This window comes from Pithys albifrons, chromosome 4 (assembly GCF_047495875.1).
Source record: "Pithys albifrons albifrons isolate INPA30051 chromosome 4, PitAlb_v1, whole genome shotgun sequence".
Lineage (NCBI taxonomy): Eukaryota > Metazoa > Chordata > Aves > Passeriformes > Thamnophilidae > Pithys > Pithys albifrons.
Window position 1 is genome coordinate 49,886,422 of NC_092461.1, and position 19,026 is coordinate 49,905,447.

A 19,026-nucleotide genomic window follows, 5' to 3' on the forward strand; every position below is an offset into this window, starting at 1 on the left:
CAGTTTCTGTGTCTCATCATGAAAGTTCCTGCATGCTTTTTCAAAGTTGCTCTGTTTTGAATCTCTGGTTTCTCTTGTCTCCCTTAGAATTAAATAGTATTTGGAGAACAAGGAAGGCAAAAGGAAAGTTCTTCTTATTTTTGTAAATCATGTAGTTAATAGAATTTTAGTATAAAATTAGGCTAGTTGAGGTTGGTGCATACTTACATTTAATTTAAGCATTTGTACTCAGCAGCTTATTAATTGCCTTGAGGCAGTCCACCATGTGCAGTAGTGTCCAGGGCTAGACAGGACTCTATCTTCATTTTGCTGTTTGGGAATCAGCTAGATATGATCATGTTAATCAGAAGTCAGTTGGTAGGTTTCCTCTTCAAAAACGTAGTAGGTTTTACTGTAAAGTAAATGACAAACTCCTGTATGTAACTTAGGATAGAGTAGTGAGCTATCCAGATATTCTGAACATGGCCTTTTTGAAATGATGGCTTGGAAGATGTGTTTTTCTGCTTTTATCTGCATAGATTTTCACATGACTGGCAAGACTCTGCTTTTACTGGGGAGGAAAGGCTACTAGACAAAAAGTTAAGGGACGCAGCTTTTCCACTGTATTTTTTTTTAAAGCATGTCCTCCTGCCTTGTGCTACAGTTGTCTTTTGACCCTTTTATTCTGTTATGGCTTAGGCCCATCCTGTCACTGGAACCTTCAGGTGAGAAGAGGAAGGAGGCAGCAGTTACTGTTTCAGATTTCTTTTACATTATTGGCTTTTCTCCTTAGATTTTGGGATAGGTCTCCCTCACTGAGCACCTGTCATGTATTAATGGTGAAGTCTCAGAGCATTAGTCTGTGAGGGGCAGCCTCATGGGAATTTCTGTTGTACCTCACTGCTTAATAGTCGTTTTTCTGTGACCCCTGCCACAGGTTTATACTTCCTTCAAAACAACTGATGATGGAGATCCTTCAGGCCCTTCAAGCTTAATTTTCTTAGTAAAATTTATTTTACCTTTTTAAAATTAGTGTAGGAAGAGAATTTACTTTCATTCTTCTCTCTCAACAAACCTGGCATTTCTAGTTTTTCTTGACAAACTGTCAGGAAAACACACTGGTCCAGGCTTCTGATTCTCCTCTTCTAGATTTCCTTGTGGTTGTACATGCCACCTTTGTTTTTGTCCAGTGTGAATAAGCAGTGCAGCTGCTACTGTGGAGTTCAATGAGAGGGTGATCCTGTGACAGTAACTGATGGTTACTTCTTTCTCAGCAACATGCTATTTTCATTTTGTGTACTCTGAAACACACATCCTTTCCCACCATGCTGGTAATTTAGGCAATGGGTCTCTTCCTAAAAGTAGTCTTAAACTCACTACCATTTGGCTGCATCTTAGTCATTTCAGGCCATTTTTTCAGCTTCTCAGGACTGGCATGAATCCGTGGCATCCTTGCAACCTTGCCAGATTGTATTGGCCTGAATTTCAACACATGTATTCTTCTCCTCCGATGTTGCAGGTTGATGGGAATGTGCAATACTCTTGGATCCAGAGCAGATCTCTTGGAAAAAATATGGAGTGGAGAGTTTCAATTTCGGTAGTAAAAACTCCCAGTGAATATACAGGTGTTTTTTGCAGCTTCGCATGAAGCAAATGGTGGCTCTCTCTCATCAGTTTTTTCAGTCTGGGCCATTATAGCCTAGTTGAGTGTCATACAAGATTGTAAGAATTTCATTCGGGTCAGTGCTGACATCTGTTTCTCCCCATCCTCAAGGCTAAGTTACCTTGTCACAAAAGAAAATCAAATCAATGTGATTTCTACTTGAAAAAAAAATCAGTGCAACCTCTCTATTTCCTATCTTTGCTTTGATGTCTCCAAGTTCCCAGCTTTCAGGAGATGAAAGTTCAGTTCACTGGTCTTTATTCCTCAGCTTCTTGTTTTACACCTTTTTAAAATTACCATTGCCATTTAACTTTTTCCAGTTTTCCTGGAATTTTTTTCAGACATGTTCTACGAATAATAATTTTCAAAAATTACTGTTAGTGACTCTGAAATTGGGCCTGCTGAGATATTTTTCAGATCAGCTCATGTAAGTACACTCTAACCTGCTGGACTTGTACAGATCTTACTTCTTTGTCACCAGTCATCTGGCTTACATTGATCTTCAGGGACGACTGAAGGGAAAAAAATAGGAACATGTCTCCAATTCCATCTGCTGGCTGTCTTTCCTTTTTGTTAAAGAGTGAATTGATCTAGTTTGATCCTACTAGCACTATACTGTTAGAATAATTTCTTCTTGAATTTAATGTCCCTTGCTTTTTGTCTCCTCTATTTTAACCTTTCTGGTTTTGACCTGACACCTTCATGCTGTTCATTTATACCCATTCATAGTAATCTGACCTACTTCTTATTTTCTTAAGACTGCTGCTGCTGCTTTGGCAAAGGAAACGTCATTGTTCTTCTACAACATTCTGTCTGTCATCTGCACTGGAAGAATTTCTGCTTGTGCTTTGATAGAGTTACCTTCTAGAAGTGCTGGTGCTCTGTTTTTATAGATATAAGTCTTGTAACACAACTGTGTTTATTGAAATCTCTCTTCTGGTCTAGTATTTTGCTTTGGTTATTCTTTGATATTTACTCCATATTCAGGAGTTTCTTATTTCATAGTAATTTCTACCAGTGCAACCTTCTATCTTGATGTTTTCAATCAATTTCTTCTCTGTAACCTCTTCCTCCATTCCTTGTTGTTGCTTTGTGCCTAAGGAATCCAGTAGCCTTTATGGATCCCTCTGTTTGCTTTATGAATGCCTTTTGTTCTGAGAGTGAAAATTGTCCCTAACAGTAAAATTCAGCACCTGAGATGATCCTGGCAATTGCTCAAAGCTGCATGAAACCTGATCTTTCTGGGTTTGTAATTCTTACACAGTCATACTGTGAGAGAGTGTTCATGTTCAATTTATCCTTTTCAATACATAGACATATTCCATTTTCAAGTGCTCCCTCACTCTGTTTCTCTCTGTATATAATGTACCTCAGAGCAAGTAAATGCATTCTCTGTCACGAAGTGCAGTGCCTTCTCTGCCCTTTCCTTGCCTGTCTTGCCTGAACAAATACTTTGTTTATTCCAAAATAAACCTACCAAAACTCTAATTGAAATCACAGTTTAGAAAACACAACATTTGGTAACATGATCATTTAGAAAGCACATTTGTTAACAGGGTAATTTAGAAAGCACAGCATCCAGCTAATTTTTTGTCATTGTCTTCTCAGTACTGTCTTTTGTGTCCTCCTTAGATGGAGCGAGGATTAACTTAGCCCTATGACAGCCATAAAGACCTTGCTGCTGTCATTCCTTTGTAACTACATCTTAACTGAGAAATACTACAAATGTGGTCCCAAGAAAGAGTAAACAAAACAGCCTAAAAGTGGAAAATCTCTGTGTAGGCCTTTCTGGTTCAGGTGGGATTTATGTCAGATAAGTTTGAGGCAGTCACATTTCAGAGTTATTGCAGACTTGAACCATCAGTAAGGAATTTGATTAACAGATTCCTTGGTAAATAGTAGCACAGCTAAGACTCAGGTTTGCAAAAACATTTCCTGTCTCAACAGCTTGTCATGAGGGGGTGCTGGAGCAATGAAGTTCCTGCTCTTTCCTCCTTCCAGGCTGTTTGCTGAAGACTGTCTCATGGCTCTGTTATGTCAGCCTGTTTCCACAGATCTAGTAGTCTGTGAAAGTTTCACTCTGTATTGTTCAGGGGAAAGATGGCTGGGAATAAGAAGCATCAATTTGATCAGTTATGTCAACTCATTTATCCTTAAAATTTATTTACTTTTGCCAGCCATGTTAGCTGGAGTAATGATTAACCAGCAAAGCTGTTTGGTGATTTAGCTCTCAAACTTGAGGCTGAAGTAAATGCTTAGTTGCTGGATGGGAGGACTTCTAAGAAGTTGCCTAAAATTAAGATACATATAAATTTTTTTAATTCTTTTTGAGATGAGAAATAAATCATGCCATAGAATGTGGTCTCTCTGGAAGAGAGCAGGGTACAGATTCCAAACCATGTCAGTTCTTCCATTCTTGCAGCAATGTATTATTGATGATGATAATACCCTAAAACCCCTTCTTTTTTTTCTTCAAGATTCACAATCGATATGAAGGCAAAGACATCTCAAAGCACAAGCGAAACTTGGCTATAGCAGGTGGTGTGACCTTATCTGTAATTGTTTCTCCAGTTGTAGCTGCAGTAACTGTAGGTAAGTAAAGACAACTGTTTTGTGTCTTGGTAGCACCTTGCAATGAGAACTCTATAAGCACTCAGGAGTAACTTACACAGCTAAGTGCTGTAGTTCCCTTTTATAGGTGAAGGAACCAAGACATGAAGGAGTCTGAGGTTGTACATTTATTAGGGCAGAATCAAGAATGCAATACTTTAGTTCAGTATTTCCTGAAGAATTAAAAGGAATTTTTATCTTGCAAATTGAAGTTTCCACATTGTCATGTTTAGCTTTTAAGATTGAAATATTTAAAGGTTTTTTAAATGACAAACTTCCCCCCTGTTTCCACAGAGTCTATTAGTAATATTAATAACTTTGTATCACACTGTTCTCAATGCAGAACAAAAACAGTCTCTTACATTTAACATTACAGTAGTTGAACAACTATTTGTTTTGCTCTGGGAGTCAGTTCGAATTGTATCACATTCTTTCTCATGCTCATTGTAGAGGGTGGCATTTGAGGAAAATCTGGCTGCTCCTTACAAAGTACTTGTCTCATCTTCCCATGTATTTCAAGCTCTCTGTAAGCCCAGATGTTTTTGAAAGGAGTGGATTTGCCTGGCACTGCCTTGCCCCTTCTTGCAGGTGCACAGTGAGCTGCTGTGGGTAACTGGTTCCCACTGAGTCCCACCCTTTAGTTCTAAGCTGGATCAGTCCCCCTGAACATGCAGTTGTGTCTGCAGTGCTAGAAGCAATGCTCAGAGAGGAATGAGTAACCTCAGGAAGTCAGGGCTGCTTTAGCAGGGCTGCTTTAACTGGCCACAGAGATATGGCTTTAAACAGCTTGTTATCAATGCTGAACCACTGTCTAAATGTGGATATGCCAGTCATAAAACTGGCTCTGCCTCCATTGTTCTTGTGTAGCTGTGGTGTCAGAGCCCTGCAAGAAAGCAGTCGAGTTTTATTTTGTGGAGCTTTGCTCTTGCCCTGTTGCTATTTACACATGGCCTCCAGTCTCAGGGCATTATGTGGCTTCCAAAATAATGCCAATGAGAATATGTATTTCCTCCTTGAATGCTGAGAAATTTCTAGTGAAGGGGACTTCCTATAATTGGAACCCTTATTTTAGATTAGACTGAGGAGCCTTTCTATTGGATGTGCCTCTGTCCTGGCCTTTTCAGAATGTGCCAACTTGTCATGTTTCAGTCTGCCATTTTGTGTACCCTCCATGTACTTCCATCAGCACAGCCACAGAATGATTTAATTCGTGTGCCAAGGGACCAACTTCCACAGTCCACTGAAAGCAGTGGAATGGAAATGTGTGTGAATCTTATGTGCTAGCCCACAGTTCCTTACACTGGTTTCCCTTAACTCCTGCCACTCTGCTTCACAGAGTTATTTACTTCTAAAGAAAACATACACTGAAAGATCCCAGAGTAATAATAATGTTCGGTCCTATTAAATTGATAGCAAAGCCCTGTCTACCTTCAGTGGCTGCAAAATGAAGCCCCTTATTAAATTAGTAGAGGAATTAACATTTTTAGTTGAATAACATTTGAAATAGATCTCTGCTATTTCTGCCTCTCAGATGAAACATTATTACAGTCCCTAATGGAGCTTTTATGAACCTTTTACGTACTTTAATTTTGTTTGTAAAAGATGGTATGGACATACTGGAAGTATTAATTCATCAGTCATTAAGCCTCTCTTCCTATCAGTGCTGACGGGCGATGTTCTGCCCTCTGAAAGTACTTTCCTGTTATTTCACCTCAGTGATTTACCAGTATTTCTTAATTTTACTTCCTTCTGATCTCTTTCAAGTGTGAAATATTAAGTAATCATGGAAAATGAAATTGCCTTTATGAAAGGCTCTGAAATATAAGGCACATTTAATGAAAGACTGTACTTTCCTCTGTAGGTATTGGTGTTCCTATTATGCTGGCTTACGTGTACGGCGTTGTTCCCATTTCCCTCTGCCGAAGTGGAGGCTGTGGTGTGTCAGCTGGCAATGGAAAAGGTGTCAGAATAGAATTTGATGATGAAAATGATATAAATGTTGGTGGAACAAATGCGGCTGTAGGTAAGAAAATTCAGTGTTCCATTTTCTATAAATATGGGTTTTGTGACTTGTATTTGCTGCTGTAGATACCAGAGCAGTTATTTGCAGTTGGGGCTGCTTCTGCTCATCGCTGAAAAGAGCACCTCTCAGGTCGTGGTGGCCTCCCTGTGTCACATTGGCCTAGGCTGTAATACAACCATTAAAGCTTTTCTTGCCCATTTTAGAGAAAGACAGACTCAAGTCTCTTCCATATGTAAAATTTTTAAGATAGCATTAATGTTCCTCTTCCCGAATTCTGTTTTGTGGAAGGTGGCTGCTTTTTTATTTATAGTAGGGCAAAACTAAATGCTGATCAGATGATTTAACTTTTTAATCACATGGCTCTATCCCTTGTGATGGGGTCTCTCTGTGTTCCTTTCCTCCATGTTACCTGTCCTATCCATGGTTAATTTTTGGGTATTGTAAGTATGTGATGTTAGACGTGACCATTACAGCAGCTCCAAGAAAGGTGTCTCTTCTAATTACTTGTTTATGGGGTTTGGGGTTTTTTTTTTCACAAAGTTCTCTCTTTGTGACTGTTTTATAAATCCTTCTCAGCATAGTTTCAAGAACAGTTTCCATGGTCACATTCTAGAAACAACTTTGTGCTACTTCCATAACCAACGAGCCTTCTTTGTTTCTGTCCAGATACCACTTCTGTGGCAGAGGCACGTCACAACCCCAGCATAGGAGAAGGGAGTGTTGGGGGCCTGACTGGCAGCCTGAGTGCAAGTGGGAGCCACATGGACAGGATAGGAGCCATCCGAGACAACCTCAGTGAAACGGCGAGTACCATGGCCCTGGCTGGGGCCAGCATCACAGGGAGCCTCTCAGGAAGTGCAATGGTTAACTGCTTTAACAGGTGAGACATGTGCTTCCAGCCCTTTTTACACTGTCCTGTTCTACATGGAGACACGGGAACTGGTATTGCTGGGGTTTCTGATTTTTGTTTCTTGAAATTGGTTCCTAATTAAAAGGAACTGTCTCTGAGAGATAAACAGTTCTTTCCTGACTAACTTACTGATTTTCAAGAGATCCTGCCTGACCACAGTCCTCAGGGAAAAGCCAGAGTTTTGTTCAGCATGGGTGGGACCTGAGATGTTGTTTGCTACTTCCCAGGACAGCTGCCTCTACCCAGAACTTAGAGGGAGGCCCCTCATGTCCAACACAGTTGTGTTCTCTGGTGTGTTTCACCCCCAAGTCAGAACAGCTGACTCCTTCAGTAGTCTGCATAGTTATGTTATGTTGCCTACTTGGGTGGAGTGTGGATTCCAAATGGACTTCAGGCAGAAGGGGAGGCAGCTGAGCATCTGGCCTTGCCAAGGTGGCAGCTTCTTGGCACTTAGTGCTCAGGGACTCCTGTGAATTTGGACCTCTCTGCTTGTTGTCTCTCCTGCACCCTGAAGAGAGAGGGAGTGTCTAGAAAGGATTGTTAACATTTAGGGTGCAGGGTGGAATTTGCACGTTAAATCAGGTGCCAGCACTGCCATTTTGAGTAATTTGGAAGTCCAGGCTATACAGAATAAAGAGTGCAGGATAATTTCAAGAGTTTCCCTATGCTGAAACATGTTTCAAGCTGTGACTGGTGAGTGAGGTATACACACCCTCCCCTTTAAAGATACAGCGTGGAAGACAAAACAACCCCCCACACACTTCTGTTTCACCATTAGAACATAGATAAACAAGACATTGAAAAAAAGCTTGTGATTTGCTTTCTGGCTTATCTGCTCAGCCCAACTTCAGAGTGCCGAGGTTTCTACTATTCCTGTTGCAGTTGATAACAATGCAACAAAAGCAGAGTACAGAACACAGTTCTCTGCATATTATTTGATTAGTAGTAATTTTGCAGAAGGGGAAATGTGAGAACTATCATGTCTTGAATTTATGTACCCTTCTGATTGGTTTTTCCATTTTTAAGGTATAGTGCAGGATCTGCAAAAGAACTGTAGCTAAATATGGAAGTTGTTTATGTAAATCTCAGGAGGGAAAGAATCCAGAACCTTTGATTAAAACATAACATTTTGCTTTATTGGGAAATTAATCTGGTTTTGTTTGTTTCTTTGTTTTTAATTTAAAAAATAGTAGTTTTTGACAATGGGAAGAGAGATCCTGTTTCATAGGGTAAATATGTGTGTCTGTACTGGAGTAACTTGTGAACTTATTACTGACTTTTATTATTATTTACTTGTTACAGTCTGCAAGGTGACACTAATTTTCAACTACTGTGCTTTAACTGTTGTGGCAGTATGTGCAACTCTCTCTCTTTCTCTCAAAGACTGGAAGTACAAGCAGATGTGCAGAAAGAACGATACAGTCTGAGTGGAGAATCTGGCACAGTTAGCTTGGGAACAGTTAGTGACAATGCCAGTACCAAAGCAATGGCAGGATCCATTCTGAACTCCTACATCCCTTTGGACAGGTAAGGGAAGTGTGGTGAAAACAGGGTATTATTAAGCCTTGCTTATTAAAGGATATTCTAAGCATGCCTCAGCTGTTCTACTTTAATGATTACACTTTGAATCTGCAAATTTTGTTACAAATGGAGTTACATGAGAGTGCTTCCATTTTGCCAAGGTTATTTCCAAAGAGGGGCACCATCACTGTAGCTCAGTCAAGTCTGGTCCTTCAGACTGTGTTTTCCTTTGGACTGTTTGTTTGGTTAAACACTTGTCTAAAACAAGATACATCCCACTCACATCCCACTCACTTTTGCTGTGTATGTTGGAAAGCTTTGGGAGCTTGTTTTGCCATGTTAGCTGGCTTAGATGGCCACTTACACTCCGGGATTCTTTCTGATTCTAGGGAGGGCACCAGCCTGGAGGTGCAGGTGGATATCGAGTCCAAGCCAGCCAAGTTCCGCCACCACAGCGGGAGCAGCAGCGTGGAGGACGGGAGCGCTGCCGGGCGCGGCGCCGCCGGCTGCTCCACCACCAGCCCGCAGGAGGGCAAACCCAGCGCCTCCAAGTGGGCCAAGGACACCACGACAGGGAAAAAGTGCAAAGGTAAGCTGAGAAAGAAGAGCAGCATGAAGATTAACGAGACGAGAGAGGACATGGATGCTCAGCTGTTGGAACAGCAAAGCACAAACTCCAGTGAATTTGACTCTCCCTCTCTCAGCGATAGTATTCCATCTGTAGCAGATTCGCACTCCAGTCATTTCTCTGAGTTCAGTTGCTCAGATATGGAAAGTATGAAAACTTCCTGTAGCCATGGTTCCAGCGACTATCATACTCGCTTTACCACGGTCAGTGTTCTCCCTGAGGTGGAAAATGATCGCTTGGAAAACTCTCCACAGCCAAGTGGAATCCCTGTGCCTGTTCCAATAGCCCCAAGCACTGATGTTCCACAGCTGAGTTACATTGCTGAGGAAAGCATTAATAATGGATCTTCAACAGATGCAGATTTACGTGTTGGTGAAGCACTGAAAGAAACAAACAACAACCATTCACAACATGCTGTGGAATTAAGCACTGCAATTCAGACTGAAATTTAAGTCTATAAGTGCTGCAAAAATATATTTGCCACTAAAGAACCCTGTCTGAAAGCTGGTTGAATTACATGCGACTTTGTAAGTTTCAGGTGACCAGCAGAAGCAGGTTTTGATACAACTGCATTTTCTATATATTTGTCTGATAAGGCAAAATACTTCATATGGATCTTCAACCTGTGTGAAGAGATGTGAAGGCTTTAACCAAGTGCATTACAGCAGTACAAATACGTCCATATTTTGTATTTTTGCCACAATTTTGCTTGAAAACATATACTTGGTGTATTTAGAGAAAAATGGTAAATTCTTAATATGTTAAATGCTGAAATGAATATGTCCTGCACTGTTCACTTGGGAAATATGGGGTTTGGGATAAAAGGGTGTTAGCTGAGCATTAGTGACTTGAAATCATTCTTGTGTGAACTCTTAAATTTAAGGGAAGTAAAGACCTGCAGAGACCTGTACAAACATACTTCAACAGTGAATATTGGGAATGATAATTTTGTTTCATAACTGGACACACTATATTTAGAGTGCATGTAGAATGACCTGCGTATCTTCAGGTGGATGTAGCCTGTGTCAGAAGTGTTTGTATGTGTGTACACGTTGAGCAGGGTTATGGCATTTTACATAATTTCAAAACAAAAGAAATTGGTACTTAATATATGGTGGAATGGAGACGTCACCTGTGAAAAGCAGTGGGGTTACCTATTCATTCATACAGCCACTCATGAAGCAGATAAGGCTACTGTATAGTGGATAAAAACTATAAAATAACAACCCAGTGATTTACAAGCATTGTAGAAAAGCAGATGCAGTCACCTTTCGTTAGGGGGAAGATCGGTGCCCCATCCATTCTTGGTGCCTTTGGAAAAGACTGGGTTTGAAGTGCCTGGTCGTTTGAGGATTTTACTGTAATGTTTTCCAGAATGTCCTCTTTGGCCACCTTGGATCACAAAAGAAAATTGTAGTGAATAAAATGACTGTGGTAGATGTAATAATGAGGTATTGGCCTACCAAAGACTCACTCAGGCTTTAGTGGACTTGACATCTCTTTGCAAGACATGCCTGTCTTCAGTCCCAGAATCTAAGTGCAGTGCAATGACTGCCCAAGTGCAAAGATGGGTTCCAAATATGCTGGCTTTTTTGTTTTCTTTCGCATATGGAAGATGTATAGCTGAACACAAGCTGAAGTTGGCCAAAGCGCCTGTACTGTTAACTTTTTTTTGCTAAGTAATTCACTAAAATAGAAAAAAAAAAGTTGTGAATCTCTTAACAGTTAACAATGTTCTGTCTTGTGTTTCATGTATTGCCATTATGGTGCTACTGAAAGTTTGGTTGGATAAAAAGAAAATGCCGTGAGCTGCAGTCCTCTTCCATGACTTATCCTCACCAGTTTCAGTAATAGGCTTATAACACTAGTGCCAGTTATGTTATTTGGTAATGCTTGTTACAGTATTTGTATATTTGCAATTCAGTTTTGCTCAATAATATGCGTGTAAACTGCATATCTGAAATAAATGTCTAAATACTGACTTCTAGTGGTGTGTTGTTTTAGTGCTGATCAGCCTGATGAAAATGTGTATGTTCCCAGAAGGAGCTTTTTTCCCTGAAAATTGCTGACTGCTCTCACCTCTTGTTGCCTTTAAACATTTCTATTTTATTAGGTGTGCTTTGAAAACTGAATGCTCTGAACTTGGCAATGTAAGATCTGAAGTCAGTTGCAATTTTTACAAGACTTTCACCTGTTTTCTCTAAGATGAAAAGAAATCTGATTTCTTTTCTGAAATCTCTGGCAGGCAGGGCAGTAATGGTTTTCTGAGAGGGATGCAGTCTGGCACGAGGTATATTGCTCTTTAAACAAAACTGCATCATCTTAGCACAAGACAGACTGCTGAGCTAAACTCAAACTGTGTCTCTCTCTTGCAAGGGATGCTCTTCTCAGTTCACACGACCTGCACAGCGTTCCTTCTGTAACACCACAGGCTGGCCAGAGTTTCTGGGTAACAGCTGGTGGTTTGTGCTTGGCTGAGCTGCCTGCTTGTTTAGGTGCATTTCTTACCTGCATCATGACAGGCTTGCGAAGTGAGGAACTACAACTGATGGGGATGCATTTCAGAAGACAGAGCTGGATCTACCTCATCCCAAACCCGTATGTAAGCTATATTTCTATTAGAGTGAGTAAGAAGAGGGTAAATCTTATGCTGGGTCATCTATAAAGTTACAATTGGAGCATTACTTACACCATTTCCAGTGCCAGAGGCTCAAAGACAGAGTAAGAAATAGGGTAAGTGAAACCATATACCCTAGAAATTCTAGCAGGGCACACAGGCAATGTTTGCCCCATCATCAGGCAGTGAACTGGACGCAAGTACAAATCTTGTATTTTGTAAGGGGGTTCATGTTAGCAGTTCCTTTTTGTCCTTTGTTCGTGATTGATTTTTTTCCCCCCAATCTGAACACTTAAGAAATAAAATTACTGAAAAGTAGATGTATTGAATTAAGATCAGCATTAACTGAACAAAACACTTACTGTTCATGATCTGATGCCAGAATTCTGGTGAAATATAATGTAATTTTTCAGGTCTGTATTGATATTTCTCTGTTACAGTCACGAACTGAGGCGCTGACTGGTTCTTCAGACAGAGGCTGGAGAGTGGAGTAGCTGACTTGGTAAGCCAGTGCTTCTGTCACTGCATGTGCAGACCTTCACCTTGAAGGTCAATGTCCTTCCAGGCCTCCTGTTTTTAACCTCTGAGGAAGGGAAGTTTTGTGCAGTCTCATAAGACCTTCTATTAGTTGTCTGAAGCCAGATGTTACTTGCTCTGCAATAGGGCAGAAGGTGAAACCTCCCCTCTGGCTTTTACTTGCAGTCCAGTTTCAATTCTGATGTCTTGTGCAACAGCAGTAAAGTTACTGCTGCTGTCTCAGGCTTTGAAAATGTGTAATTTGGCTTTTTAAAGATGTGCTGGTTTAAAGGTAAGCCGGCAGGAGAAACGAACCCAACACAAGAGAGATTGTAGTCAGAGTTACAATTTAATAAAAAATATGGGTTGGACTTGATGATCTCAGAGGTCTTTTCCAACCCAGTCAATTCTATGATTCTGTGAAATGCAATGATACAAAGAGAAATTGGTTTTAACCCTCAAAACCCAGAAGCACAACCAAGCACCCTGGGGCACAAACACAATGGCATTTGTTAGCCCCTGTGCTGAGCCCCACGTGGTTCCCGCGAGTCCAAAGTACCTGTTGGTGCAGGTGACGGTCGCAGTCCTGTCGAGGTTCTGATCCTCCTCTGGGTCCCACAAATGGTTCCCCAACCCCCAATTTTAGGTACCCTCAGGTTCAGGTGGGAACACACAGTACCTCCCCCAGGGCGGGGAGTTCCACAGTGTGTGGTCTGACTCAGAATCGTTGCTGGCCCATTAGCAGACACGCCCCCTCAGGCTGGGTGTGGAGGTGCTGATGACTCCCTGGAGGGGAGTTATCACAGCTCTTATCTCACAGGCTTCTTTGACACCCAGCTCACATCCTGAGGGGTCAGGTGTGCCCTGGGCAGCTGCTGCAAATGGTCCATTGTTAACAGTTCATGAGAAATGAGAAGAGGGTGGAGAATACACAGCTTTGGTCACACCCACACAGTGATAAACCTGTCCCAGCTGCTGAACTAGACACCAGTACACCTGTGAAATGGCTGACACAGCAATTTGCAGCAATGCAATCCGGCTGACAGCAGGGAACTGGGAGGTGGAAGACATATTTTGGTGAGTTTAAACCTAACTCTTAATTTCTCATTTTTCAAGTCAGTTTTGCTGTGCAGGAAATTGGAAATATAGTTGACTCTTGTCAGTAAACTTTATCAAAAGGTAGCATTTTCAGTCATTCTGAAATAATCTGACAATTTTGCATATGACATTAAGAGGTAATGTTGAAATACAGTAAGTTTTTCTGTTCACTTCTGGGCAGGTTTTTAGCAGAAAACTTTTGCTGATTCATTTTGTGACTTTTTTTATTCAGCAGGAGTGTTTCATGTGTGAGGCAGTCCAAACAGCACCAATAAATTTAATGCAGCACTGAATTTTGAGTCCATAAAGAAGTAAAAGAACTCTTCTATTAAATGCACTAATGCTGAAGATGCTTTTCTTATTTAAAGATCTACCGGTGTAAGAATTAATGAATTTTTTCACAGAAATAAGCCAATCAAGTTTACATCTGATTTCCCAACATGGTGCTGCTTTTTCAGAAATTTTTTTCATGATTCCTGACCAGTTTGGATCTTGAGGAAATTTATTTTAAGGTCTGCTACATCTGAGTGAGAGTATTTGAGATAGTTACAAATTTAAATAGATAAAAGCCATCATAAAAGCTTTCCTAATGATATTTGCATATGCTTTTTTGTAGTGAAGCATCTGGACCTGTACATCTTTCCTTCCACTGAATCAATGTCACAAACTTGCCTGTATGAGCTGATTACTTTTTACTGACATACAAACATTTGACTGACATATCTCTTCCCGTCATTCAAATTGATTTTAAATAGTTCCCTGCTCAGTAATGCCACCACTCCTATGGGTAATAATGCTTTATAAGGATAATCATGCAGAAAGTTGAAAAATACTGGAGTTAATGAACTTTAAAAGCATTAATATTCCATCTAATTCAGGTGAAAGTGAGGCAGTCTTGAGCAGAAACTTTGGAATAACACTGATACTCATTTGAAATGACTTTATGAAATTACCAAGGTCTGAAGAGCACTGTTCCCACCTTGACTGCTCCTGCCAGCCCAGAAGGTGGGAGCTTCCTGACCTTCTCCCATTTAATAATCTGGTGTTGATGTGGGAGCAAAATGTTCCTCCTGTGACTGGCAAAGAGCCCCACCCCGGTCTGATCGTGGTGAGAAGCACAACCCCAGCATGGTGGCAATGTCTGTGTTGCTTTCACTCTCACAGGGTAGGAGAAACAAAATGTGGCCCCACACTATCTGGTAACCAGGAATCTTGTCTGGGAGGCACAGGGGGAGTTTGATACACAAACCACAGGGGTGGCACTGAAAGTCTGTGTTGAACAGAACTCCAAGTCTTGGAAGGTGGCTCTGAAGATTGTTATTCTTTAGTCTTGATTTATGGTTTGTTGCTGTTCATGTGATCACATATTAAGGACGTAAGACACAAACTGAGAGTACAGACTGTGCACAGGTGAATATGATGTCAAGTGAAGAGTGCCCAGATCTCCGCCAGGAATGGACATGGTCTTGTACAGTCCTGCTCACCTGTGTGAAGGCTGCCCTTGCTACCAAAGCAAACTTGTGCAGTTTCCTCAGCTCCATTGTCATCTTCCCTTCTGGAGTTCTACAAAACAATGACTGTCACTACTTAGAGAGGAGGAGGAGAAGGAGAGGCCATTCTTGTAGGTCTAGTTTATTGCCAGCATTATAGACACAGTGCAGTGTCTGCAGCCAGAGCTGGGGTGGCTTTTGACATGGGCTCAGCTGTAGTTATCAAGCAACTAAGACTATTTTAAAACTGCACACCTGATTTTTATGCTCTCTTTTTTGAAACACATCAGTAAGTTGCACATATATTGAATCTTCTCTGAATATCCTGAACTTCAGTGGAACAAAACTGAAAGACTAAGATTACTAACACAGAAATGAGTGAATGTGAACACCCTCACAGCAGGACTGAAGAATGAAACTGGGACTTTGGTGCTTAAGTACAACTGGTTAGGCCTAGGTTAGATGAGCAACAGATCTCTTGTGAACACAAGTACCTCAAGAGTACATTTAAACCCCCTAAAAATCACATGCTCAGTCTTTAACTGCTTTCTTTACTGAGCTGAAACATAAACGAACACATGGAAGGAATTCTAAACTAGAGCAAGTGCTGATTTTGCAAAGATTTTCATCACACAGTGTTTAAAAAAGAATGCAAAATGTAAAGGGTTTATAATACCAACTTTTAAAGTAGTCTCTGCATAATATATATAGCCAAGTACCTTATTTTAAAGAAAGCACAAATTAAATAAACTATATTAAAAGATTGTGCCTGTTTTTTTTTCATTCAAGGGCTGATATTATTTTAGAGTCTGTCAACCTGTGCTCTTTGCAGTAGAACTGCTTCCTTCCCTGAAACATCATTTCTCAGGATGTCATGTGAGTTTAGAATGGATCCCCACCTGCCAAACTCATCAGTTGTTCTGATGGTGCTGCAGGGATTAAAAGCCTTGTTCTTGGCACTCCCAAAACTCATAGTCCACATATCAGAATTAGAAGCTTAAAGAGTGTTGAACCAGAAAAGAGAATCAATACTTGTACATTTTAAGAAAAACCTTTATTAATTAATGTACCTGAGAAAACTTTTAATTAGAACAACAGTCTTAAGGATATTTCTGCAGTGCTCATGAGTCTGATATACATTTATATCACATGTGCAAAGAAGGCATTGGGGTGTTTGAAAAATTTAAAAGCTTAATCTCTGAAGCTTAGTGAGAATCAAATATAAAACCTAAGTACTGCCTGAGTTAAAAAAACCTCATACTAGTCCACAACATTATTTTACTTTTGGTTTTATAAATACGTCTGTAAACAGAACTAGCTGGTGTTTTAAGTAATCCAATGACAAAAGTCAGAGCTAAGTATTTCTGTTGTGAACTGCAGCCATTTGTCATTCTGTTGACCACTGTCACTGCAAAACAGCAAGCCAGGCAAACCAGCAGCCCTTCTGCACACACAGAAAATTAAGCAATTCTCTGTGCACTAAAAATTAGTCACTTGTTAGAACATACCCATTCATTTAATAGTTTTGTTTCAAATAGTTCCGTGACAAGTTATTATATTGTTCATTCATCTCTGCTGCTAAACTGCATTGTGACAAAGTATTTCAATATGTTTTGTACAGACCAGGGATAGTGAAAAAACAGATGGTCTGTAGTAGTTTGTCTGAAAAATGGTTGTACTTTTTGTAAACTCATTTTAGCAAAGCTACTGCTAACTGACCCGTTTATTTTGAAAACACTTTTTTATCTGAAGAACACAGAACTCACTAAATGATAAAACAGGTGATGACTAAAAGTATATTTATCTATTGTACCATCAAGGTATTTCACATTATATATATAATGTAAAACATATTTTTCTATATGTAATTAATACAGTCTAAATAAAATCACTATGCCAAATAAACAGAACTGTTACTGAACAAGGACATGCATTAAGCTCTAGAGATGTGTACAACTACAAGAAAAAAGAGCAGCAAGTGTTAAATGTGCATATGCTGTCAAAACAAAGTAACATTCCAGCAGTCCAGGTGAAGACCCACTTGAGCTTATTCAAGTCTGCAGAGTTCACAGATCCATCTTATACACATGAACTACACACATGCAGCCAATAAACTTTTTAAAGTTCATAAACCTTTTTAAGGCTCTCAAGATCTTCCAATGAGTACTGATCACTCTGTTTTTCTGGGAGTAAGTCAAACAGCTTCTGTACCTCCTCTTTTTCATTTTTGCTAAGAAGGCCCAGCACCAGCTGAAAATAAAAAAACCACAACAAATTATTTTATAATTAGCACAGGTTGACTGAAAATCATAGTATCTGACAGAAATGCAAAATCAGTGTATCATTTCCTTTTAAGCTATTACAACTTCCTTTAGGTTTCTGTGCAATTTAAGTACACACTCAATGCAGGTTCTTACCTTAAATCTTTCTGCTTTGCTCAAGTAGAAAAGGTGCTGATAGACAAGGCCAGGATCTTTTCCAGCCACATACTGTTCCAATGATCGGATGAAAATCAAAAGGATTTCTCCTTCAAGTTTGTTACTCAGCAGCACCGGCATTTTTTTCGGATCAGTCATTGTTAAGAGATCTGCACAAGCAGCTTCATCCTTATTGGCATTCACTGCATTTACAATCTGACCGAAGTCATAGGCATTAGATGGTTCAGAAATATGCAGTTTCTCAGAGGACTTCAGTGGCACATTCTTTTGAAATGCAAACGGTCTCTCTTCCTCTTCACCAGGTCCAGTCACCTTCACAAAGAAAATGGTAAACAATTTTAATGTGGACATATAGATAGCCTGAAGCTCCATAAACTGCACATATCCATCATGCCACCAGCTTAAAGCCAGCATTCTACCCTTCATGAAAGGCACCCCATGTCCTACTGCCCCCCAGAACAGCACCTCTCTGACTCATCCTTAAAGGCTCACAGTCCAAAGTGGGTACTTTCCACTTCCTTTCACCACTTGCCGCTCCACTGCAGAAAGACAACTGGAGACCAGCAGGAGAAAGCCAAGGAGGATTGTGTACATATATTAAGTGTGCAGACTCCAGGAGAGCTGGTGCCAAGGCCCCAGACACTCGTGTTTCATCTCTGCTGTGCCTCCAGGACAGTACACATGCATGGCAGCTCCATCAGGTTATTGTCTGGAGCCTCACTGTGGAAGGAGAAAGCTCAGCATGGTTTACTGCCTGAATATCCACTTCACTCCCCCTGAGATTGCAGCCTGCACCAAGTGTCAAAAATCAGTCACTAAAAAATTACCTATGGGTTCAACTGAATTTGCTGAAACCTATTTCAAGCCACCAAGAGTTGTGCAATTAGTTTAACTCATTGAACAGGGTCTCTCAAAGGATGCCAAGTATTTTGAAAAGTCTGAAGATACAGTATTGTGTAGTACAGGGGATTAGTAATTTTTTGAAAATACTACACTGGACTTTTATTTTTAAACAATCCTTAGAATCAAGGGAGAAATTTTGACTATCTTTTATAAAATTATAGCTTAATTAAAATGTCATAATGATGATAAATCAATTTTCTAATTTTCCTTACAGTCTCTTTTCATGGAACTACCTTGTACTACAGCAGATAAGACACAGGAGGCTCTCTAGAGGGGCAGTTGTAATTATGACAGCAAACATAAACGCTTCCTGCCCCACCCCTGGAACAATTCCCAGTGCCAGGAATGCAGCTGGATGGTTCTCTGAACAATGCACTCACTTCCCAAACCTCTTCTAAACACTTTCCAGGTCCCTTTGTTCGTCACAACTCAGAGGTTAACTAACACCATGCCCAGATTATGCCAATTACATAAAATCCCATGAACTCGTGACAGTGTGAAGCGTTTCAAGAATACCATTTTTTTCTATATAAATAACTGCAGTTTCCATTCTACCACCATTCTGAAATTACATTATCAAATTACAGTATCACTGTACAGGCTGGTAACTATGTATTTCAACTATACAAT

General features: G+C 40.3%; 2 protein-coding genes across 7 annotated transcripts in view; one reads left to right on the forward strand and one right to left on the reverse strand.

Moving 5' to 3' along the window:
- Positions 1–11,315, forward strand: part of RNF19A (ring finger protein 19A, RBR E3 ubiquitin protein ligase) — a 61,872-nt gene extending 50,557 nt beyond the window's left edge. For all 4 annotated transcript variants that reach the window (XM_071554076.1, XM_071554075.1, XM_071554077.1 and 1 more), the window contains 5 exons: positions 4,120–4,234; positions 6,114–6,275; positions 6,942–7,155; positions 8,569–8,712; positions 9,096–11,315. In XM_071554076.1, the coding sequence (XP_071410177.1) occupies positions 4,120–4,234; positions 6,114–6,275; positions 6,942–7,155; positions 8,569–8,712; positions 9,096–9,786 (1,326 nt within the window). In that variant the 3' untranslated portion in view covers positions 9,787–11,315. The remainder of the gene's footprint in view (positions 1–4,119; positions 4,235–6,113; positions 6,276–6,941; positions 7,156–8,568; positions 8,713–9,095) is intronic.
- A 4,778-nt stretch (positions 11,316–16,093) lies between these two features.
- The window catches only part of SPAG1 (sperm associated antigen 1), a 34,955-nt gene continuing 32,022 nt past the window's right edge, over positions 16,094–19,026 (reverse strand). For all 3 annotated transcript variants that reach the window (XM_071554081.1, XM_071554079.1, XM_071554080.1), the window contains 2 exons: positions 17,473–17,805; positions 16,094–17,305 (listed from right to left, as the gene is read on the reverse strand). In XM_071554081.1, the coding sequence (XP_071410182.1) occupies positions 17,174–17,305; positions 17,473–17,805 (465 nt within the window). In that variant the 3' untranslated portion in view covers positions 16,094–17,173. The remainder of the gene's footprint in view (positions 17,306–17,472; positions 17,806–19,026) is intronic.